The 25,226-nt window shown below is 38.4% G+C and overlaps 1 protein-coding gene across 2 annotated transcripts in view; it reads left to right on the top strand.

Moving 5' to 3' along the window:
- LOC143857751 (E3 ubiquitin-protein ligase UPL1-like) overlaps positions 1-18,035 on the top strand; it is a 39,696-nt gene extending 21,661 nt beyond the window's left edge. For both annotated transcript variants that reach the window (XM_077368214.1, XM_077368213.1), the window contains exons 11-17: positions 5,057-6,167; positions 6,614-6,760; positions 7,115-7,195; positions 7,272-7,497; positions 7,650-7,789; positions 16,995-17,101; positions 17,745-18,035. In XM_077368214.1, coding sequence (XP_077224329.1) covers positions 5,057-6,167; positions 6,614-6,760; positions 7,115-7,195; positions 7,272-7,497; positions 7,650-7,789; positions 16,995-17,101; positions 17,745-17,847 — 1,915 coding nt within the window. In that variant the 3' untranslated portion in view covers positions 17,848-18,035. The remainder of the gene's footprint in view (positions 1-5,056; positions 6,168-6,613; positions 6,761-7,114; positions 7,196-7,271; positions 7,498-7,649; positions 7,790-16,994; positions 17,102-17,744) is intronic.
- Positions 18,036-25,226: the final 7,191 nt, after the last annotated feature.

The raw sequence follows: 25,226 nt of genomic DNA, 5'->3' as shown, positions 1-25,226 counted from the left end.
AAGAAGCATGGAACAAACTGCTGGTGCTTGTGTTTTCATCAAAACTGAAATTGACAGTCATTCCAAAAAAAAAAAACACTGAAATTGACACCCACAGGATTGTATTGTCTCTTTGGATTGGTTGTATGTCAGCCGCATCCATTTACGTTGAATCATGCACCTTCAATCTATCATAACATACTTCTGTACTGTTCTGTTAGTTTCAGTGTTTGATATGAAACTTGTTTTGGTATCATGCTTTCCTCTCTCATAAATCGAACGTCGAAGGGTTAGGATGATCTTATGGAGCTGACTTTTTGGGCACACTCTGTCTATGTCAGGGTCTATCACATGAATGCTTTGGATCATCCAAACAATGTGGGCCCACTGTGTTTGTGGCCGACGAAGTAGATACGTTATCTACTCGATCTAGTAGAAACACTTCTCTCATATATATATATATATATATATATATATATGTGTGTGTGTGTGTGTGTGTGTGTGTTGAAGAGTATTTTGGTCATTACATGTATTGTTGAAGGGTATTATAGTACTTGTACCATGTAACCCTAAGTTGGGCCTATGTATACATCATATTACATGTGAGCTCCCTTAAGTGGAGACTCACCATCTTCTCTCTCGCGCTTCTTCTTCATTCCTTCTCTTCCTTATCCATTAACATGGTATCAAAGCAAGTTCTGATCCAATAAAACAAAAAAAGAAAAAGGAAAGAGAAAAGACGAAAGGACTCTCTCTCTCTCTCTCTCTCAAATCCAGTGCTCTAGCCCCCCCCCCTCTCTTTCTGTTTTCTGAAAGTCCTCACTCCCTTGGCCCCACCCCGTATCCCCATAGCTCTCCCACGCAGTATCCCCACCCAGTAAGCCCATATCCCTGTAAACCAGTACCTTCCCTCTCTCTCTCTCTCTCTCTCTCTCTCTCTCTCGTAAACCCACTACCTCCACCCAAACTGTAATCCCATCTTCCTCCACCACCTATTCTTCCATATTCTCCATCCAAAACCCCCAAACCTATTCTCAAATCCCATTCTCCATCCATTATCTCAAATCCCTAATCCCGAACCTCCGTAAGCAACTTCAATTGGTCAATTGGTTTCTTCTCTCTTTTCCATCCCTAAACCCCAATCCCTAAATCTCCATCCAAAACCCCAAATCCCCAAATCTCCACCCAAAAGCCCAAATCCCTCCGCATCGCAAAACCTAGCACTCTTCCATCTCTAACAAAAATCCATTCCCATTCTCATTCCCTTTCTCCCCTTTTGTAAATCCATCCACCCTCCCTTTTGTAAACACCATTTATTCGAAGTATAGCAAATATTACATGCAACAGGGGCAAGACGTCCCACTGATCCTATACAGCAGCTACAACCCCACGCTTTCCTGTCTAGGCCATACACTACCCAACGACAACAACAAACCACATGGAACTGAGAACGTCAAAATCTGGTACTCTACTCTGTCTTTTGCCTCCTGGTATGCACGAGCATTGGCAGACCACTACATATGGCTGAATTCTGGGCGCACCATCTTGCAAAGATCTCGTATCTCCAATATAATTCTTGCTAGTTCCCAAGGACCCGGAGCCTTGTTGCATGCATACGCTATCGCTTTATAAGTGTCCCTTTCAATCGTTAGAGGGTCGAACAATGATCTCGAATAATATCCCAACCCCCCTATAAGATCTTTCGTCTCCGCTTCATTTGAGTCGCACACCCCAAGCTGGTCCAGAGAATGATTGAATCATATGTCCATTGCTATGTCGAAATAGTCCCCACACCCACGCTTCCCGGATTTCCTTTTAGAACTTTCATCGAATTTGAACTTCACCCCGGCGGGGGGGTTGGACGCCACCTTGGAGAAATAGTAATCTTAGCCGTTTTGGCCCATATACCCATTTCCCAATTCAGTAGGATTTCCCTTTCCTTCCCCAAGCCAATTTGAATGGTTGCAATTTCATTCAAAAGAAAAGGGGAAGACCGAGACAGTCATCCTCAAAGTACAAGAGGCGAAAAGGAAAGGGAAAGAACAAGAAATAACACAATAAAATCACGGGTGAGGAAGTCAAACATCTCCAAACCCGGCCTCCCCACACCACCACGTGCAAGACTATCTGCCACAAGCTCTGCTTTGATTTCCATAACATTCGTTTTCTCCTAAAAAAATCTGATTGTTCCTTTCCTCCCAAATGTGGTCTATGATAGCAAGAGATACTAACTGCTAAAGAGTACATCCCACTTTATCAAACGGGTCACTACTCCAATACAAGGCGGTTTTCTTAATAGATCTCTGAAATACCCACGTCAAACCAAAGCTTTTTAGAATGGCCAACCAAATCCTTAGAGCAAATGGGCAATGCAAAAGAACGTGATAAAAAAAAACCCTCTCCCTTCTTACGCAAGATACACCGACTGCCAAGTTGAAAATTCTTTTTAAGGCTGTTGCAGAATTTAAGACTACCGCATAAAGTAATTTTTCTGTTCACCATCGTCCAAGCAGAGGCTACCACCCATGGGGGTGCTGCCGATCGACATGACCTCGCGAAGTTGGAGCCACTACTAACATCACTATTGAACTTATGAAAGAAAGAACAGATTCAACAGAAAAGGAACAAGTAGGGTTAGGGGTCCAAACACGATGGTCAGGGCTAGAAGATGATTAGTACTGGGTCGCTAGGAGTCCAAGAAGCAATGAAAGGCTACCTATCTCACTCTCCTTGAGGTTTACCCTACGCATAACTTCCCAAACCCTCCCCCATCGCCCATTGTTTCCATATAGTCACACACTCTTGCCCCTCTATCGGTCTCTAAACGGTACAAGTATGGGAAAGCATGCACAACACAGACTCACACAGACTCACCTATCCATAGTTCTATCCAAAATTGAGTTTATTTTCCTCTTCCTATTATAAATCTAACTAAAGGCTCATACAAGTGTCTAGATACACAAATAGACTTACATGCTTTCGAACCTTTCCTAATGGAGAGTTCACACTCTCCCAATCCCCATCCCTGCTTATATTTGTTTTAATCATTTTGTACTATAGAGCCTCCTCCTCTCAGTCCCCATACCTCTAAAGCCATTTCCCCAAGAGAGCTTTGTTTATGAGCCTTATTCTACAATTCCAAGGCTGTCATGTTTCTTATCTCTGCACACGTTATCCCAACTCATGAGGTGCTTTAATTTTCTAGTTGTCTTCCCTCCTCTCTGCACGCCTTAATGATGGTAATTCTACCCTCTAAGGATAGATAATGCCTCTTCGACATTGCCAATTTCCTTTCCATCCGTTCTACCATGGGATCCCACAACGAGGCCCTTGGTACACCATGTCTCAGGAGTAACCCAATGTAATTGATTGGCAGTTTCTCTCTCCTACATCCAAGTCCAAACACATGTTCCTCCACTACCTCTTCTTTCTGCATATTGATCCCAGCAATGAAGCTCTTGGAGAAATTGATCTTCAACCCATGTCATTTCAAACCATCTGAATCCTCTTTTCAGATTTCTAGTCTGATCTCCTGGAGGAAAATAAGGGTATTATCCTCAAACTGGAAATGTTAAAGTGTTTGTACATTTCTACTCGGTTTCAGACCTCTGATAAAGCCCCTTTCTTCTGCCTTTAGAAGGAGAAGGCTGAGCACTTCCACCACCATGATTAATAAGTAAGGCGATATAGGATACCCTTGTCTAATACCTCTTGAACTACTGAAAAAGCCAGCTGGGGACTCATTTACCAAGATAGAAAAGGAAAGAGTAGAAATGTACTTTTTATCCAATTCCTCCATTCTTCGCGAAGTCCCATCTTCTTCTGAATGAACTCCACAAAGTTCCAATCCACGTGGTTATACACCTTCTCCATATCAATCTTACATATAACGCCTTTTCTACACCTCTTATCTCAGTGTCAATGGCTTCATTGGCTGTTAGAATACCGTCCAAAATTTGTCTTCCTTTCACAAATGCTCCCTGCAACTTTGCTCCCTGCAACTTTGAAATAATGATCAAGATTTTATAGCCACTGTGAACCAAGCTGATTGATCTAAAGTCCTTAAGCTCATTGGCACATTCTTTCTTTTCGATGAGAGTTACAAATGTCAGTGTCATTTCTTTCCTCGGTTTGCTTATATTGTAGAATTCGGTCATGAAGGATAGGACATCTTCTTTGATCACCTCCCAATACTTTTGATAGAATGCCTTTAACCTGGGGCTTTATCCTTTTCCATACCAATGATAATAGCTCTGACTTCCTCCTCCTTGAGCTCTCTTTCCAACCAACCAATTTCTTCCTGCTTGAGTTGCTTAAAGCCCAAACCCTCCAACTTGGGCCTCCAAGCATGATCCTTTGCACAAAGCTTAGAAAAACATTGTACAATTAGGCTCTTTATCCGTACCGTATATTCGATTAATTCCTCCCCATTAACAAGGCATTTAATCGAATTAATCCTTATTCTAGTGCTCACCATCCTGTGGAAGAACTTTCTTATCTCCTTTGAGCCATACCTGAGACTTTTGCCGCCAACCGATATCCTCCCTCGTCAAGATTTCCTCATATTCTACCTTTAGGGCCTGTCTTTGCCATTTTTTCCCCTCCTCCAGGCCCCGATTTTCTTCCAATTGATCAAAATTCTTGATTTTTTCAAAAATCATCTCTTTTCTAAAAATCATCATTTTTTCCATTCCTTTATCTTTACTTTTGGAGCCTTAAACTTCATACAAAGAATGAATTGTTTTTATCCCTCTACTTTGAACCCTCCCCACCATTCCTTTATTTTATTGTAGGAAATCGGAAATCTCAGATAAGGATATATCTAATTTGAAAGGTCTAGGCTCTTTGTCAATCATATTTAATCTCTACTATGTTCATAATGACCTGTTTATGTGAATTCAAAATTTTCATGTACAATTTTTTGCTAGGAGGAAAGAGTGAGCCTTTGTTATGGCATGCTTCTTCAAAAAATGTACATTACCACAGCTTTTATAATAAATAGTTTCAGTCCTAGTGCATTTTGTGAAATGTTATTGCTGTCTTTATTTTGTTTTCTCTAATATGCTTCTTTTTCCAGTTTGTCAGATAATGCATACGTTCTCGTGGGTGAGGTATTGAGGAAATTAGTTGCTATTGCTCCAATTCATTGTCGTCTATTTATCAACGAGCTAGCAAATTCTGTGCAAAAATTGACTAAATCTGCAATGAGTGAATTGCACGGCTATGGCGAGGCAGAAAAGGCCCTTCTGAGCACATCCTCAACTGATGGGACTGCGATTTTAAGAGTTCTGCAGGCATTGAGTTCTCTTATTTCATCATTACTCGAGAAAGACAAGGATCCTAAGCTACTCCCTGAAAAAGATTATAGTGACACTCTTTCTCAGGTGTCGGACATAAATGCGGTTTTGGAGCCATTGTGGATAGAATTGAGCTTTTGCATAAGCAAAATAGAGAGCTATTCAGAGTCTGCATCTGATTTGTCTATTCTTTCTGGGAGCTCTGCGTCCTCTAGCACCGGTGTAATGCCTCCACTTCCAGCAGGTACCCAAAATATTTTGCCCTACATAGAGTCCTTCTTTGTAACCTGTGAAAAGTTACGCCCTGGCCAGTCAGGTGTTGCTCATGACTTAGGCACTGTCATTACCTCCGATGTCGAAGATGCCACAACTTCAGGTGGACAAAAGGTATCTGGGTCCCATGCTAAAGTTGATGAAAAACAAATTGCTTTTGTAAAATTCTCTGAAAAGCATAGAAAATTGTTAAACGCTTTTATTCGGCAAAACCCCGGGTTGCTTGAGAAGTCATTCTCGCTCTTGCTGAAAGTCTCCCGTTTCATTGATTTTGATAACAAACGAGCCCATTTCCGGTCGAAAATAAAGCACGATCATCATCACAGTTCTCTAAGAATTTCAGTGAGGAGAGCATACATTCTTGAGGATTCATATAATCAACTGCGTATGCGTTCCGCTCAAGATCTCAAGGGGCTGTTGACTGTTCATTTCCAAGGGGAGGAAGGTATTGATGCTGGTGGACTTACAAGGGAGTGGTATCAGTTGTTGTCCAGGGTCATTTTTGACAAGGGTGCTCTACTTTTTACAACTGTGGGCAATGAGTCAACCTTTCAGCCAAATCCTAACTCTGTTTATCAAACGGAGCACCTTTCGTATTTCAAGTTCATCGGGAGAGTGGTATGTTCCTTCTCTGTTGTCTTGTTGTTTTCCAATCCTTGATAATATTTATATCTAAACCCGTATGGGTGTGGCTCTTTGGCTTAAAGTCATGGGTATGCTCCCCATTGACACGAGTTCGAATCCCCCCGGGCTTACCCAATGCACGTGGTTTACGGGTGATTGCGTGCATCCGTAGGGAATAGTCCCGTCCTAAAAATAGGGGTGGGGATACCCTATGTCATCAAAAAAATATATGTTTATATTTATATCTGATTCCTTGGCACAACGGTAAGGTTGCTCCATTGTGACCTGGTGGTCACAGGTTCGAGTCACAGAAACAGCCTCTCTGCAAAGCAGGGGTAAGGCTGCGTACATCTAGCCCTCCCCAGACCCCGCAATGGCGAGAGCCTAGTGCACTGGGCCGCCCTTTTATTATTTATATCTGATTACTTGTTCCTGTCCAGGTTGGGAAGGCTCTATTTGATGGGCAGCTTCTCGATGTTCATTTCACTCGATCTTTCTACAAGCACATTCTTGGGGTTAAGGTTACCTATCATGACATCGAGGCCATTGATCCTGATTACTACAAAAACTTGAAGTGGATGCTTGAGGTATGCTCATACATTATGGATACGTGGATTTTAGAATCAGGGTTTTGTTTTGAAAGTGGTGTAAAATTCTGGATTTTACATCCATTATCCTGGATTTTAAGTAAGACCTGAATTTAGGACGATCTCCTACTCTCTCGCTTGACGAAAAGAGGGGTGAGAAATCAGAAAACGAAGGGAGGGTCTCCTTCTTCCCATGTTTGCCATCCAGGATTTTGAGGAAATCCAAGATTCTAAAATCTGCATATCCAAACGGCCCCTATTGGTTTCAAGGAATTCATGTTTTCCTTTTCTAGTTTTTTGTCACTTTGTGCTTCTTCCTAAAAATCTTAACTGGTTATTTGTCAACTTTTGCAGAATGATATAAGTGATGTTTTAGACCTTACTTTTAGCATGGATGCTGACGAGGAGAAGCTGATATTGTATGAAAGAGCTGAGGTAGTGGATACCACCATCCCTATATAAATTACATGCCTTAAATATTTGCTGGTCAACTTATTTGGTAATGCCGCAGGTTACTGATTATGAGCTTGTTCCTGGTGGACGAAACATTAGAGTCACTGAGGAGAATAAACATGAATATGTTGATCTTCTTGTTGAGCATAGGCTGACAACTGCTATTCGTCCTCAAATAAACGCATTCATGGAAGGTTTCAACGAGTTGATCCCTCGGAATTTGATATCCATCTTTAACGACAAGGAATTGGAATTGTTGATTAGTGGACTTCCTGATCTTGATTGTGAGTTCTCATAATCATTTGGACTACTTCAATGATAATGCAGTACATGATGGCATTTTGATACTTGCATTATTTTTCTAAGGGGTTACTAAAAAATAATGGTTCAATATATCTATTTATTTATATATATTCTTGTGGTTACTGGAATGCAGTGGATGATATGAGGGCAAACACTGAGTATTCTGGCTACAGCGCTATATCACCTGTTGTCCAATGGTTTTGGGAGGTGGTTCAGGGCTTCAGCAAGGAGGATAAAGCTCGTCTCTTGCAGTTCGTCACTGGCACCTCAAAGGTACCATAGTTCCGCCTGAAGCTTTCTTTTCTTCTTTTTCTTTGTGCGTTTTTTTTTTTTTTTTTTTTTTTGTGCTTTACAGATTCTTTTTATAAACATGGCTAATTATATTTGCAGAAAAATGGTTTGTGTAAAATATGTAATGTGGTTTTGTTCAGTCATTAATTCTGTTTTGGTGAGCGTTTCGTTTTGCTCACTGGAATGGAATGTACCGGTGTCTCATCCATTTTTTGGTGTTTCGTTTTGGAAACTTCGTTATGACAGGTGAATTTTTTTAAAATAGTTATAAATCTTAAAAAAAATATTGGAAAAAATAAAAAACTATTACATAAAAAATATAACAATAGACACATTTTATTGCTTAAAATTTAAAACATCTATCGTAGACATGAAATTAGATCGTATGGGCCTAATTAGTATCAAATGTAGTGCAAAAACATCAATTCACCATTCATCATTCCAAACTCGTCTTTTGAATCGCCCCATTGATGGAAGCAAAGAATCCCCACATTTGTGTAGAATATAATGAAGAGATTCCCCCAAGAAAATGGCGAAAAATCCCCGTCTTCCAACTTTATTAAGGTTTTAGTGAATAAATGAATTTTGCAAAAATGATAAATGACGGGGTTTTGATGTGATTTTAACCCTCCCATTCGTTTGAGAGGGTTAAAAAACTTCAAATGCCTACAAACATTCATAAAATAGTCATTGATTGAGATTAAAAATGGGAAATCTGAAAATTACAAATATGAAAATATTCCAAAATTTTAGTGCAATTTTGTCCAAAACATGGTGTTTCACTCTGTTTCGTCCGGTAAAGACAAAACAAAACAAAACACAATGAAGCAGACCTAATCAGGACAGATTTGATGTAGGGCAAGTCGCAAGTGGACTAATCCTACAACGTTTGACACTAAGAACCTAAATAGGACAGGTGTCTACAATTGGTAAAACTTTAGATAAGTGTAGAAGGCTGTATCTTATGGTTTGAGGCTCCTAAAGAGAATGTCTAACAAGTGCAACAATGATAATCATACCCAAATAGCATGCTGGAACCACTTAATTTAATCAACCCAGCAATTTGACATTACCAAAAAAAACTGTTGAAAATTAACACCTACAATTGGCACCATGAGATCACCAAAGAAAGCTCCAACAGAAATGGATTGAGACCTTTGTTGTTGTTCTATAAGTATAGTCCCCTTTAAATAGATATTAGGCTTGTTGTCCACAACCTTAAATGAGGCACAAACAGCCCCCCAATATGGAGGGTTTGACCTCTCAAGGCAAATTCTGAAGGAGCAAGCTAAGATTTGGGGATTTTATTGTTTTAGGGTTTTAGGGTTTACTGCAATCAATTAAACACAGTAGTAGGGTTTAAAGAAGGCTAAAGGAATAGTCTGAAGCTTAATTTTGAAATTTGGTTTCAATTTGGGGTGGATTTTACCAATTGGGGCAAAAGGGCGTTTTGGTCTGTTTATTAGTCAACAGGGTTTGATCAGATCAACCTGTTGTCAAAGTTTAAAATTTCGGCCAAAATGTGGCTGAAACGAAATTCACGTGTAATCATTTTTTTCAAGATTTCAACGAAATTTCGAAATTAAATTTCAGCTTGTGAAATTTCATTTTCTCGCCTTTCTTGAAGATTTCCAATGAAATTATAAGGATTTGCATCGAAATATTTGGGATTCCACCGAAGATTTCAGGAATTTCCACCAAAATTTTAGGGATTTTCCACCGAAATGTTACGAATACCGAAAATTTTCATTTAATTTTACAAGATTTCGGCCGAAATTTCCTCCAAAACTGAAATATTTCGATGTCGGTGGTGGCCGAAACTGGAATTTAAAATGTTGCCTATGGTAATCTGGACTCGGGGCTAAAATTTGAGGTCCAACAAAGCTAAGAGAGAGGTAGGGCTCGCAAGCACCAGACGCCACATCCTTTTCTCCAAAAAATCCTTTAGGGCTTGTTTGGATGCATGTGGAGAAGCGGGATGAGAAGGATGAGAAGAATGCAGGGAGAAGACAAGAATCGCAAAACCCAGGAAATACCTAGGTTTTATGATGTTTGGCTAGTTGGAATCCAAAATCCCGAACATAAAAAATTATAAATATAATAAAAAAGAAAACATAAAATGAAATAAAAAAAATGGCAATTGTATGCTATCTATTTTTGTCAAATACTCTTTATATCCAATTTTGTTTTTTCTGCTTTCTTCCTTTCTTCGACATTGATTTTTTTTTGTTTTTCCGGTTTTTGGTTTTTCTGGCTAAGCACCACTTGAAAAGGAAGAAATCCTACCAGATAGTGAGTGTAGTGGAAGAAAGGATCAGAGAGAAGGGGAGAGATGGTGGTCGGAGGCTCAAGGTGGAGGTGATAGTCACCAGTGCAATTATGATGTTACTAAGCGTCGGGAATACGGTTATAAGCTCGCACAAGGATTTCTCCGACGAGGCAATGAGAGAGAGAGAGAGAGAGAGAGAGAGAGAGAGAGAGAGAGAGAGAGAGAGAGAGAGAGATTACCTGAGCTTGTAAAACCCTTGGTTTTCCCAACAAGAAGGCTTCTGATTGCAAGGTTTTTCTGGCATGAGGGATTTGAGAGAGAGAGCAACCCTGAACTTTCCTCTCTTTTACCTCTATTTTTTGAGGAATATTTCGAGTATGCGGTGGGGATGCCACATCACCCGACAACCACCCGATATCCCTGAAGTGCACTAGAGATTGCTCGGCTAAAGTAGCAACCAAGCGACAGAAAATGCTTATGTGGTGTCATAAAATGCCTAAAAATTCCCTAAAAAGTATCTGTTTATGGTGTCCAAATAGGGCCTTAGGGTTTGTTCAGTTGCTTTTTGCGGGTCGGAGAACCCGAGGAAATGGCATGGCAAAAAGAAAAAAAGAATAGATTTTTTTTTAAAGACACAAAGAAACTTGAAAATGAGAAATGCATCCATTCTTCCTTCATCTGCCTGAGATCTCGGTGCAGATCGGTCAGGTGTTCTTTGCGAAGGAGGAGGTTGGCGATGATTGAGGAATACGATGACGATTTTTTCTTATAAACGGAGATGGAAACACCTAGATTCTTAATTCATTTTTCATGGAGACAGAAACCCCTTCGTTTCTCATATCCTTCTATCGTTTCATGGAGACTGAAACCCCTCAAACAGGTGGTTTTTTTATACCCTTCAAACTGGTTCTTCATCCGAGTTGTGTCTATCGCCAATGCTATTCCCGGTCTCCCGCGCAACATAAACGGATCCGCTTTCAATATCCTGACATTTTTTTTTGAATGATCGCCAATGTAATTGCAAAAAAAAAAGGACCGGGATGGTCAAGATACAAGGAAGAGGGACAAACAAAATAAAGAAAGATACAAAAGATAACAAAGGAAAGTCATGAAGGGAGAGAATCAAACAATGCCAATGACTCTTTCGACACTCCTTCCCTAGTAAGCCTATCGGCCACCTCGTTTGCCGACCGATGAATATTCTTGAACTGTAGCGATAAAGGTCTCATCTAATCAAACATTTCATCTAAAAACCTTGCAAAATACCGAAGCTAGACACATTATTCAAAATACTCTAAAAAGTGGCTAGCCTTACCATTTAAATCTTAAGATCACATCGACCAGTAGCAAGTCTAGTTCTCCTTGAAGTCCTAGTCATCCCATGTGTAGTAATTTGCGATTCCTCATTCTTTCAAAAATAGGAAAAAGACAAGGGAAAGATTACCCAAATATTCTCTCCCTTATTTTCCTCCCGCCTTATTTTTCTCTTTCCTTCTTTCTCTCCACACGTTTTCCCCTACAAGGGAAAACGTGTTCTCCTCCTTAGTCCTTCCTCTCAAATTTGGTTTGCCACATGTCATTTTCTCATTCCGGACTCTTTGGAGAGATATGGGATGGAATATGATGTGGAGAATGGGGATTGGTTAAATGGGAGTAATGTGCCACACGCCCAACAAGAATTGGGTGGATTTGTTGGCTCATGGCTATTGGAGATGTAGAAATTAAGCCAAAGTTGAAATGAATATCCCTTTTAGCCACTAAATAACATTCAAAGAGTCCCCTTCTACTACAACATTCTCCAGTCTATTTGCAGCCAATAGCTTTAAGCCATGATGAGCTATGCGAACCTCGGCCTCCATAGTGTCCGGCCTCCCCAATGGGGCCCGCAAAAGCCCATAATACTTCCCCTTGGTCATTATCTTATAACCGGGAATCGGCTTCGAGATGGTTATCAATCTGAAGAGAACACTTGAAATTCTGAAAACGAAGCAGCAGATAAAAAATGGAGGATCTCTAACTAGGGGAGGCGGGCTGCTGGGGGGGGGGGACGGGGGGTGCATGGTTCTTCGACGAGAGAGGAGATGCGATCTCGAGACGAAAGAAACCTAGCGTTTCTGTTGCTTAGCAAGAAAAATCGGCTGCCATCTCACCCGACAAGAAAACCATGTTTGCACCCTTTTAAACGCAAAAGGTTTTCCCGAAATCCGACATAACGCACAGTCAATGCGTTTTGATGGAAAAGAAGATGGGTTTTCCTTTCCTTTCCATGTCTCAGAAAGCAATTGAACAAACCCTTAGTTTCTTTTGGTCTTGGTTGGAGAAAATGAAGGGGGCTAAGATAATTAGAAACGGGATGATGAGAATCTTTTGAAGCAACTCCGAGTCCCTTCGGAAAATCTCATTTTCCCGCGTTCTTCGGCCTTGCTTTAAGCGGAAAAGGGAGAAACAGACTGCGTCAGATTCGACTAATGAACTTCATTTTCTAGTTTTTACCATTCTCGGCGGTGGAAAATCTGCATAACCCATTCCGTTAACAGTTATCGAACTCAACCTTAAGGCCATGGGAATGAATTTTGATCAAGTTGTGAGTTTGAAATCAGAAGTCCGAAAAAGAGGAGGGCGTTTGAAAGAGAAACGTGAACTGATTGAGACGTACATTGCTTTACACAAAAAATCCTTTATCTCTCACCTAGGAAGCTGCAAAGAGTCACACCTTGCAAGAAAGAGACATTCGAAATTTTGGATCCGTTCTATCATTCACTCTCTTTCAAGAGATAGGGGCAATGTGAGGTTCTGATATTTACATAACTATAAGGGGCTCTTTCTTTAAAAGAGAGTAACTATCCAAGGCTCTTTCCTTAAAAGTGAGACTAACATATGACAATAGACTGTTGTGAGAGGACATAATTACCTAGGGTTCTCTCTTTAAAAGAGGGTTTACAATATAATTAATCACGACAAAATAAAACAAAAAAAAAGTAGGCTATTACAAACTAACATAATATACACAGAAGACACATAAAAAATGTTATACCATATATTGTACTCATAGTAGGCTATTACAAAATAACTAAACATCTAACGATTTTTGAAATTCTGTGCAATCTGTGCTCTGGAGTCTGGATCCATCTCGATCAAAGCTAGGAACCAATGGAGGTGATGGGTGACTGCTGGCGCGTTTGTCTACACCGGTATACTCGAAATAGTAGATGGATATCCCCATCAACCCCACCCATCTTGTAGATAACTCCAATGTGGTAAGACTCTTGTATCACTCGTACAGGTCAGGGTTGAGCCGCTTAAGCTCCTTTGACATGACCCAAGTGTAGTGTCTCTAGTCGTCCGTTCAACTTCACCAAGAATTCCCAATAACCTCCAGCATTGGGTGACTATTTGCTCATCAAGGATACCCTTAATTTTCTCTCGTTTCTTGGGGAATGGGGGTAGAGGTGGTGGACGAGATGGAGAAGCGTTGGCAAGGGAGTGGGCAGGTGTGATGTGATAGCTCCGTGACCATAAGTTAATCCAACAATGGAAGAATTTGATTCAGGGATTTGCTCTGACCAAGCGGGTTAGAAGGATACAACAAAGTCATGTGCAGAATTTGGTCCCCTGAATGATACTAGATCCTCCACATTAAAAACGTTGTTGATGCCTTATTCTGGAGGTAGTTTGCGGGCATATGTGTTGGCCCTAATTGTCTTTAACACTTTAAATAGAGTTGCCTTCCGGGCATGTAATTTCTTTACTATTCCCTTAGGTAAACCGCTTTGGTCTGATGTGAACCATTACCATATCACCTTCTTTGAACTCCTGATGCTTCTGGTGTAAATCTGCAAATGTTCTGTAATATGTGTTGTTAGCACATGCAATTCATGAATGTGTTGGACAAAGGATTCTGCTAATTCAGGTGGCCTAGAGTCGGGTGAAATATGAATAAGATCTTCATGTTTCCTAGGTTGATTGCCTGTGACTATCTCAAAAGGGCTTGTAAAATGGTTGGCTGAGCTATATTGTAAGCGAATACAGCCATATGAAGGACCTGATTTCAACTAAAAACATTGTCACCCATAAGACAACTCAAAAGATGACATCTCAGAAGATCCCCAAGTCTTTGATTAACAACCTCTGCCAACTACTTCTATACTCAGAAAGAGTATGCGTGCGAACATATGGCTCAATTCGTCGCCAGGCTTATTCCCAACACCAGCTCGGTGTTTGAGAACAAAGGTATATTCTCGTAGAAATTCAATCCATTTCACATGTCTATGACTCAATTTCTTTTGTGAGTTGAGAATGGTCTGGGTATAGGACAAACTCTTGCGGTACTTATTAATGTCTCCATTAACGTAAGGCCTGAACTATTGCTTAGAATGCTGTCAAATGTGGAATAGCGTGGCTTGGTTTTCGTTTAATTTCTCACTAAAGAAAACGGGTGACCCTCTTGACTTAGAACACCACCTATGCCAACTCCAGAGGCGTCACGTGCCACCAAAAAGACTTCAGAAAAGTTAGGGAGACAAAACTTAGGGAGATGATATTTTCACTCCCCTTGCATTACGTGCACGCTCTCCTTATTACGTAATTTGACGTGAAAAGTGGGCAACTTTAACTCTTTTTGACGTCAAATCACGTTATAAGGGGGGCGCATGCGTAATGCGGGGGGGGGGGGTGAAAATATCATCGCCCAAAACTCAAGGTATATAATGATATGCACAAACAGTAAATGTGGAAAATGAACCTAGCAAATAAAATATTGTGGGAATGACAGCATTTTGGAGATTCATCAAGGGTCCGTTCAGTCACGCGCAGGAAAGGAAAAGGAAATGACATGGCAGAAGGAAATGGGAAGGAAAAGAAACTGCTAAGAAAGCAGTAGAAGTGCGCATTCAGTTGCCAGGAAACTGTAAAGAAACAACAGGAATGTGCATTCAGTTGAACAGTTCTTGAAAAATAAAATCAAATGAAGACACCAACCACCTGCAAAACAAAGTATATCAAAAAGATGATTATGTATCAAAGCTAAAAATAAACCCAAACCAACCAAATCAGATAATATAGTCGAAATTTATTTTTAACCGAACCCAAACCCCTAATCCGACCCCTCAAATCCTTACCCTAATATCAAAGCTAACAAAATCCAAACCCTAAAAAAAATCAGACAGCAGAAAACGAAGATTAAACACCAAAAATGCCACCAAAAAAAAGGAAAATACAATAAAGAACATTCATCCATCAACAATACTTAGAAAGCATAGATTCAGATCAAGAGACAAACCAAACATTTGATATAGAAAACGAGGGTTTAGAAAGACATGATTCAAGGAATACTAGGGTTTACAGAGCATGGATTCAAGAAAGACATCAAAACTTGGCACAAAAAACGGAAACCGGAACAATAACTCATAGATCCAACATAAAACGAAAGCATAGCTTAGAAAACATAGCTTCAAGATCAAGATAGAAACCAGACATTTGATACCGAAAATGCAGGAAAAAATAAAAAAATGGAGAAAGGAAGAAAGGGAGGAGGCGTACCCGAGGAAGTGCGATGGACTGGAGAAGAGCCATGCGAGGAGGCGTGCTTGACCAAGGAGGCTAGGGTTTCTTTTTTTCGTCGCTTCTCAAGAGGCGCTGCTCGAGGAAAAAAAATTGGAATCCGATGGTTACACACGGATTTCTTGTCGCGGAAAGACCCTTGACACGTAGGATTTCTCGGATTCCACGTGGGACGTATGGTTTCTCCGCGCTTTCCGTGATTTGGCAACAAAACGACTAAAAACTCTCTTTCCACAGAAACAAGTTCTAACTTCTTTTCCGTTTCTGTTTCCTAGACACAACTGAACACACCCCAAGTGATTTTGGACCTTGTGCAAGCAAAGAGGTTTGCTCTTGATCCATGGTCCATATCAACAGCAGGTGTGGCCAACCTATGCAATGATAACAATTTATAGACCTTGCAAACCTTATTATTTTTTTTAGAAAAATTACAACATACACAATTTACAATTCATAGATTTCATTACCTAAAGAAATAATTGCCAGTAAACTCCGATCTCAATCCCCCAATTGATGTTATCCTTATTATCTGGGGTCCACTAATATTGGTTTGCTTTTGTCTGGTGTATGATTTCAATTTTGATGTTTCTCTATTTTCTGATAATAAGTAAATTAATGTTAAGATTAATGAAAGGAAATGCATCAACAGGTAAGAGATAATGACAATAATTCAATAGACGACTATGAAAACATCAAGAAGTAGCAAATTAATCATTATCCTTAAAAGAAGTGCATGTGAGTGCCTAAAGGTAGGAAAAGAATGCCTTACAGACATCCATGCATTGTCATTAATGAATTGAAAATAATCTACATGATATCCAATATCTATATCATTAATATAAATCAAGCACGAATTAACTTCGCCATGGAATTAAAACAAAAAACTATTAAAGTTAAATATAATCTTTAAAAATTGAAGTTAACGTCTCTCTGAAATCCTAGGTTTAAAGTATCAAGATTTATAGTATGTATTGGACAGCCAAAAACCACAGTGCTACAAGATATATATTAGGCCTATCAAGGTCCTGGACCCCATTTTCCATTTTTACAGGGCATGGGCTATCACATATCATATCCATCTCCACACTACACCAACATGTTTCACCATATATCACCACTATTTTCTTTTTGGAAACTTGCCCCTAAATTTATGATTATAGCGATAAACTTCAAAGTGCTTATTTCCTTAATTATTATATTCACTTTTCGGTGGACTTTCTGCATTATTATCCTCCAAAAATTCCAGTCTCTGGGTTGCTTACGCATTGTCAAAGACTAATTGATATTGGTCTTTTCGGTGACTATTTTGGAGTGCCTTCTTACTTGGTGTGCTGTTGTGTCCTTTCACCAATTTTGCAGGTTCCTTTAGAAGGTTTCACTGCACTTCAAGGAATTTCAGGCTCACAGCGGTTTCAAATTCATAAAGCCTATGGCAGCCCTGATCACTTACCTTCTGCTCATACATGGTACGCCTTTATATTCATGGACCGTCTTTTCTTTATTAGTCATATTGGTTCATTTTTCTTGATTTATTTGGTAAAAGATCACCTTTCCTCGGAGATCTAAAGCTGGGGTCTCCTAGATGATTGCCTAGGGCCAAGATGATTGCCCATGACTCCTAGAAGCTGGGGTTTCCTTAAGGTTAAATGACCTAAGGTCATTTTCTAGGTTTTCCAAACTAGAAAAATTGACCATCCTTTTGTTCTCTCCTGAACTCCTTGCTTCCCATTATTCATTTTAAGTAATTGAGTTCTTTTTTGCCATTCGTTAATTTTGAAGTATTGAAGTGCTAATTTTCAAACCTTTTTTAAATATTTGAGACACCCTTTCACTTTCTTCATGAAAATTTTCGTTGTGTCTGAAGTTTTGGTGGAAATTTTGCAAGAAGGAAATTTCCACCTTCGGCGAAATCCTATAAAAAAATGATTCCTTGCGAATTTCGTTTCCATCTTGATGGAGATCTGAAATTTCGGCTGAAATTTAAGACCTTGCATGCAACATTCCATTCTAGATCCCTCTTTATGTTTTTCATATTGCGCATAGAAAGATCTCCCATCGATCATCCATGTACCAACTTACCCACCCATCTCTGTTATTTGGTTGCTGCAGTTTCAACCAGTTAGATCTACCAGAGTATCCTTCTAAACAACAGCTACAGGAGAGATTGCTTCTGGCCATCCATGAAGGGAACGAAGGGTTCGGTTTTGGTTGAGAAAGGAAGAGGTCAATCAGTTCCTTCTCCCTTCATGTAGATATTGTTTAAAGAGAAAGGGAAATAGAAATTGGAAAAGGGGGAGGTGTGATCAAATTAGGTATATGTTATTTACTGTACAGTATTTTTGCTTTGAAAAAAAAATACTTGGGCAGTTTTTTATTTGCCATTCATGCCTCTTCTCATCATATATCACTTTCTTCCTTATTATTTCTTCATGTAATTGTTTCATGGCTATAGATTTACAAAAGAATACATACACAGGATTTCAAAACAAAGAGAACATTTAGATAAGTTAATGGATTTTCAGAACAAAGAGAAGTAACTTACAAGTTGTTCATATGATGTTCACAATCCCTGGTCCAATTCCTCTACCATATTTGCTTTCTATCTTTGTTTTCCACTGCTGAGAGAAATGTTGGGGATGGAGGGCTGATATAGTAGTTTTTTTTTCTAGAATTAGTAGATGCTGCAAAATCATAAATGGTTTTTCGTATTTTACGCCGAATTACATGCTGCAAATAATCCGTAGATGCTTAATGCATGAACAGTGCGATTTATGCGGCTTTTTTGACCAGCTGGACGGATGGGATTACCTAAAAGCAACCATTTGGTAAGAAATGATTCAATAAATTTCATCACTAATACTTTTTTAATAACCCTGAATTTATTTAGTAACCTGGGCCGACACCTTAAATTTTATTGATAATATGAGAAATTACAAGAGGGTGGCACACTGCCAAAAAATAAAGAACTTACCTACTATGAATGCTAGGGATTTTCAAAGTCGCGTCCGAAGGCACCTCTGGCCATTTCACAAACATTATCATGCAAAAAATTACCTGATTTTATGACTAATTTTTTCTCTGGTAAAACTAGAGCCAAATCTTAAAAATTGTTAGGTATTTATTTAGAGAAATGATATCAGCAGTGTCATGTTTTGATATTTCTGCAGTACTAGAGCTTGTCAATGAACAGAAGTTGAGAGTAATATTTTCCATGCACGCATGTCAATGAAGAGAAGTTCTTCAGTAATGGCTAAGCTTTTGAATGTCTTCTTACTTGTTTCTATAAGGTTGGGTTATTCGCTCTATTTCATTCTTCTGTATGTTCTTACTATCTCGATCCTTTTAATGAAATCTATTACCATTAAAAAAAAATGGCTAAGCTTGTGAAAGCTTTTGAGAGCATAGTTTTCTTTGAATAATTGGAAATCTTTTTAAAGATGTTGAATATTTTTATTCCAGATATAAATTCCAGGGAATATTTGGCAACCATGAAAAATTATTCCATGGAATATCTGTGAGCCCAATTGTGAAAGAGGAGATGAGCGGGGAGACTTTAACAGGGCACGGGTAGAGAGAGCAGAGTAGGGAGAGATAGCATGAAAAATCCTTAGAAATAGTGAAAAGAATTCAAATTGGGCTTTTGTTTTCCTTGTTTTTTATGGGCTTTTCATGCTTCCCTCACTCTCTCTCTCTCTCTCAAGTCTTACAACTGGCCATATTCAATGGAATATTTTTTTCACGGTTGCCAAACATGAAAAAAATTTCATATTCGGATTAACATGAATTTTCGGAGTTAAACCAGAATTTCAAAATTAAATGTGAATTTGACAGATAATCTGACTTATATTATTTATAAGGGGGCTGGTAAATTCACCCCCTTTACAACAATTCTTGCAATCCAAACAGGGCCTGAAGAACCACATTTGGCTAGTATCTGTTTATTCTAGAGAATTTATCTTGTGAAGTCTCTAATTTCTTATTAGTCCTTAAGAGCAGTCCTACTTTTTATCAAATATTTATTAAAAGTCTCTACTTTGATCTGTTTCAGCGTATTTTGATTTCCCTTCCAATATTTTCCGTCAAAAATCTTGTAAAATCCTTCAAAGTTGTTAACGTTTTGACCCATTTTGGCTTTCCCTTCTACATTCTCCCTTCTAAAATTTCTTATTTCTTAAACGTAAAAAAAATATACGGTAAACCAACTCTCATTGGTGGGCCCCCTTCATCATAGCAGTTTCCAAAAGGCAAGTGATATATTAGCATTTTTCTAACTTCGGACAACCCCCAGTAGTCTATTTATCACTACTCATTTACACTAAACGGGGCTGTCCAAAGAAAGAAAGGGGGCCAGTATATCTTTCCCATCGAAAGTTTGCTAAATCTTTTTTCTCGTAAAAAATAATCATACCTAGAATTTGTTAAGGAAATCTACTGGAAAACTCCTACATCTATACAAGAACAGCTTTTAATTTTTTTTCTTTTACCCATTTTACCATTCATTATATTACTGTTACTTATTATAGACAGACTAAGATGATATATAAATCCCTAAAATATCTCCCTTCATCGCTAAGGCAACAATAAATCCTCTGAAAATCTCTCTTTCTCTCTCAAATGAAGGCCACATGTCATAGGAAGGGTAGTTTTGCTATTTTCAGAAAATAAAAGCCCCACAAAAAGGAACCAATATCTCTAGCACCCCTATTTATTCGGTTCCACATTCGGTCCCCACTCGGTTCTTTCCCCTTTATTTTCGCAGTAGAAATTGTTGATTAATGGAATTTGTCTCTCCAAACTGAAGAATTTTAGGTCTTTTAAAATTCCCAAAAATATATATAATTATTCCTCTATTTAGGGTTGCTGGACATGAAGGAAGTTTGTAATTTTATCTCATCTTTTTTGTATTCTTTTGCCTACGTTTTTGCATTTCCGAGGGAATTTTTTTGGGGTCTTTTTATTCTTTTCACAATGTATATACTATAAGCTTTTTGAGAAGGTGGGGTTCATTTGTTATTGCTGGAACTAGATTCAATTACACGATTAGGGTTTTTTCCACTTTCTCTTATTCAGGTGCTTTGTTACAGTGGAGGTAGTATCTACCATATTTCCATATACAGATTTCGCTATTGATATTGTTTGTTCACAAACATTAAGATGTTCATGATACTGAGCATTAGGTTCATCGTTACTGTGGAAGTAGTCTCTTCTATTCATTCTTCTGTGGGAGTTATTATTTATGCTTTCTTTGTTACAGCTCTGATTTTGGTTCTGTTTGGGAAGTTTTTGGTGAAACTCACATATTAAATTTTAGTACTTAGAAGTCCCTTGGTTAAACACCATTGAATTCTCAACATATGTTTCAGATGACCATCATCTATAAGCCTGACTGAATCCATCATCTATAAGTTTTTCACATTCCTTTTTCGAAGTTTCCCTATCAGATGACCATCATCTATAAGCCTGACTGGATCCATATTACGTTAGGCAACAAAGTACCCCATCATATATAAGCCACAGATGATAGAGAATTAGCATCTCAATTTCTTTTCCTTTGGTTATAGCATCCCTTAATCTTATGAATGATTTGTCCAGAGATTTGAGGTGCCCTTTTTAGTAGATATATTCTACTCTGTTATCCAGCTGAATCCCAAGATCTTATCCATTTCTTTTTTTATTATTATTTTTTTCAATGTCAATATCCTCAACCAATACCAAAATTTCCAATGCTTCCCTTTAGGAACCTTATTCTCCAATTAAAAATTGAATGATTAGGCAATAAAACATTCGTAGTAATGGAAACGCATGATTTATGCAGTATGTAAATGTCATTGATATCATCATTTCCTTTTTTTTTCTTTTTTTTTTGAAATTGATCTTCATTTTTTAAAAAATTAATCATCAGTTCCTTATTTCAACAAGAAAATTGTTTAATAATGTCTGGGTGCCATTATCGAAACAGGGGAGTATTGGTATCATTTTCTGATAATGTCAAAAGGAGCTTCACTTAGTTACTCTAACCCACGTTCTCCTTTTTTTTAGGTAAAAAAAAAATATGCTTGACGAGCATAAAATCTTAAGATATTATGGATGGAGTCATCAAACCTACGCGATAATGGCCCTATTTGTTTTGGCTTTTGAGAATTGATTTTCAGTCCAACTCCTGGATGGTATATATTCTGTTTTATTTACTAAATCCCCAAATGAGTAATCAATCTGATTAATTTTTCTGTTTAGATACTTTTCATTTTGAATCTTATTAGTGAATTCTATTTAGTACAAGGAATGCAATTTATAAGGTTGGATAATGTAGATCAATTCATAAATTTATTTTAGTGGATGCATTTTCTGGACTATAGTGTTTCCTTTGGATTTTATGCAATCCTGTCTAAGAATATCTTCTTCATAGAGTAAGCTGACATTTTTTTTTAATGGTTAGAGTAAGCTGACATTGTGTTTGCCTATTATGCTTGGCCTTCCTGTATATGATCACCACCAAAATCTTATTTTGTTTTGATCATTAGGCATGTTCAATGAGGTTGGTTTCTTTTTCCTTTTCCTTTTCCTATTACTTTTTTTTTTCAATTTTTTGGCTGCCACCATACTGTTACGATTACGAAAGGAATCTACAATTTCATTGCCTATAGAACGGCATGTGCCAGTTAACTTTCCACCCCACCTACAAATTATAAGTACAGTCGGTGTTATTTAATCATTTATACTTCAACACTAACTACAAAACATGTATAAACTTGCACAAAATTCACATTCAAATCGAGTTTGTCCTAAACATATTACCGTTATCACTTCGAGCCCCTTTTAACTATTAAATTCCCCATTTCCTCCAAGTTACCTCTCTCTCTCTCCATTTTAATAAAAATTGGATCTTTATTTTGTGTTAGCTTCAAGCTTTGGTTTTTTTTTTTCCATTTTCTTTATCTCCATTTTTTCTGATGAATCATTTAGTGTTCTTTGTTTTGACGTGCATCGCACGGCGGGTCTTTACTAATATACTATATAGTAGAAGAGAAAAGAAGAGAATTTTTTGAATTTTTTGAAAATTCTATGAGAATTACACATCACTTTTTTTGACTTTTTTTAAGAAATGCACCCATTCAACCCACATATTTTCAATCCTACCTCCTCCTTTATGCTTTTTAACAAAGGCACCCATTAAAGCCACATAATTTCAATCTTACCCCATCCTTTATGCTTTTTTAATAAAAAATCTATAGTGTGATCTTAACCATCCGATTGAAGAGGAATTATGGAAACCTCTATAGATTTGAGGGCTAGGATCAGCCTATGGAAATGATTTTTGGGGCACAACCTATTTATGTTGTGTTCCATCACATGGACAGTTTAGATCAACCTATGATGTGGTCTTTATAATTCTTTGTCGGCCCGTGCATCGCACGGGGTTTTTTGCTAGTATATATATATAGAGGAATGGAAACTAAAGGAATTATTTCAATTTCTCCAAAAAATCTGTGGGAATTACACATCACTTTTTTTGACTTTTTTTAACAAAGGCACCCATTCAACCCACATATTTACAATCCTACCCCCTCCTTTATGCTTTCTAACAAAGCCACCCATTAAAGCCACATAATTTCAATCCTACCCCCTCCTTTATGCTTTTTAACAAAGGCACCCATGAAAGCCACATAATTTCAATCTTACCCCCCTCCTTTATGCTTTTGTAATAAAAAATCCATAGGGTGATCTTGACCATCCGATGTAAGAGGAACATCATATTATGGAAACCTCTATCGATTGGACGCCTAGGATCAGCGTATGAAAATGATTTCTGGGGCACAACCTGTTGATGTTGTGTTCCATCACATGGACGGTTTGGATCAACCTGTGATGTGGTCCGTACAGTTCTTGGGCCGGGTACGGGTCCAAGTTTCGTGACCCGTAAATTTCCTCGGGTCATTTTGACCTGGCCCGTGTCACCCCGACCCTTACGGGTCGGGTCAAACCCTCCCATATTTTTCAAAATCTTTTTGATGGGCCCAGAAATTAATCTCTTCAAATCTTTGCACTGCCCTATCCCCCACAGTTGGTGGGCCCAAAAAATAATTTCTTCAAATCTTTGAACGAGGTAGGCCCCACCTGTATTTTTCAAAGTGCATTGTACGCACCGCCCCATGATCCAAACCCTCCATTTGATAATCATAGCCCTCAATTCTAAAGATAAACTGCATATTACGGAAACCTCTATAGATTGGAGAGTTGTGATCAAATGATTTTTGGGGCACAACCTATTTACCTTCTGGCCCATCAAATGAATGGTTTCGATCATCCTATGGTGTGGGTCGTGCATTAACATTAAGGCCAAATCGTAGGCCCCACCCAGATTTTTCAAATGAAGTTTGCGGTCAACGCCATAGGATGATCCAAGCCGTCCATTTGATGGGCCGCGACGCAAATAGGTTGTGCCCCCAAAATCATTTCGATGGGATGATCGCAACCCTCCGATCTATAAGGTTTTCGTAATATGCAGTTTCTCTATTGTCTATCATGAGAAGCTAAATATAATGTTTTCCTACTCCCCGTGCATCGCACGGGGTGTCCCATCAGTATATATATATATATATATATATATATATATATATATATATAGCAGAAGAGAAAATGAGAGAATTATTTGAGTTTTCCAAAAAATCTATGAGAATTACATCTCACTTTTTTGACTTTTTTTAACAAAGGCACCCATTTAACCAACATGTTTTCAATCCTACCCCTCCTTTATGCTTTTTAACAAAGGCACCCATTAAAGCCACATAATTTCAATCCTACCCCCCTCCTTTATGATTTTTCAATTATGGAAAGCTCTATAGATTGGAGAGCTAGGATCAGCCTATGGAAATGATTTTACGGGCACAACCTATTAATGTTGTGTTCCATCACATGGACTGTTTGGATCAACCTATGATGTGGTCCGTACAGTTCTTTGCCGGCCCGTGCATCGCACGGGTTTTTACGAGTATATATATATATATATATATATATATATATATATATATATATATATATATATACACACACACACTATATAGCAGAAGAGAAAATGAGAGAATTATTTGAATTTCTCCCAAAATTCTATGAGAATTACACATCACTTTTTTTGACATTTTTTAACAAAGGCACCCATTCAACCCACATATTTTCAATCCTACCCCCTCCTTTATGCTTTTTAACAAAGGAACCCATTAAAGCCACATAATTTCAATCCTACCCCCCTCCTTTATGCATTTTTAATTATGGAAACCTCTATAGATTGGAGGGCTAGGATCAGCGTATGGAAATAATTTTACAAGCACAACCTATTGATGTGGTGTTCCATCACATGGACGGTTTGGATCAACCTATGATGTGGTCCATACAGTTCTTTGTCGGCCCGTGCATCGCACGGGGTTTTTTACTTATATATATATATATATATATATATATATTGAGAAAACGGTTCCTACATATATGTGTAGAGAGTTCTCTACACACTAGCTTAAAATACAGTGGGGGCCCACATTGTTTGGGTGATCCAAGCCATCCATTTTAAAGGCCCTCACATAGATAGGGTGTCTACAA

The sequence above is a fragment of the Tasmannia lanceolata genome, unplaced genomic scaffold (assembly GCF_043159265.1).
Source record: "Tasmannia lanceolata isolate RefF3 unplaced genomic scaffold, GAP_Taslan_0.1 ptg000025l, whole genome shotgun sequence".
Lineage (NCBI taxonomy): Eukaryota > Viridiplantae > Streptophyta > Magnoliopsida > Canellales > Winteraceae > Tasmannia > Tasmannia lanceolata.
This window is presented reverse-complemented; position numbering and strand designations above follow the sequence as displayed.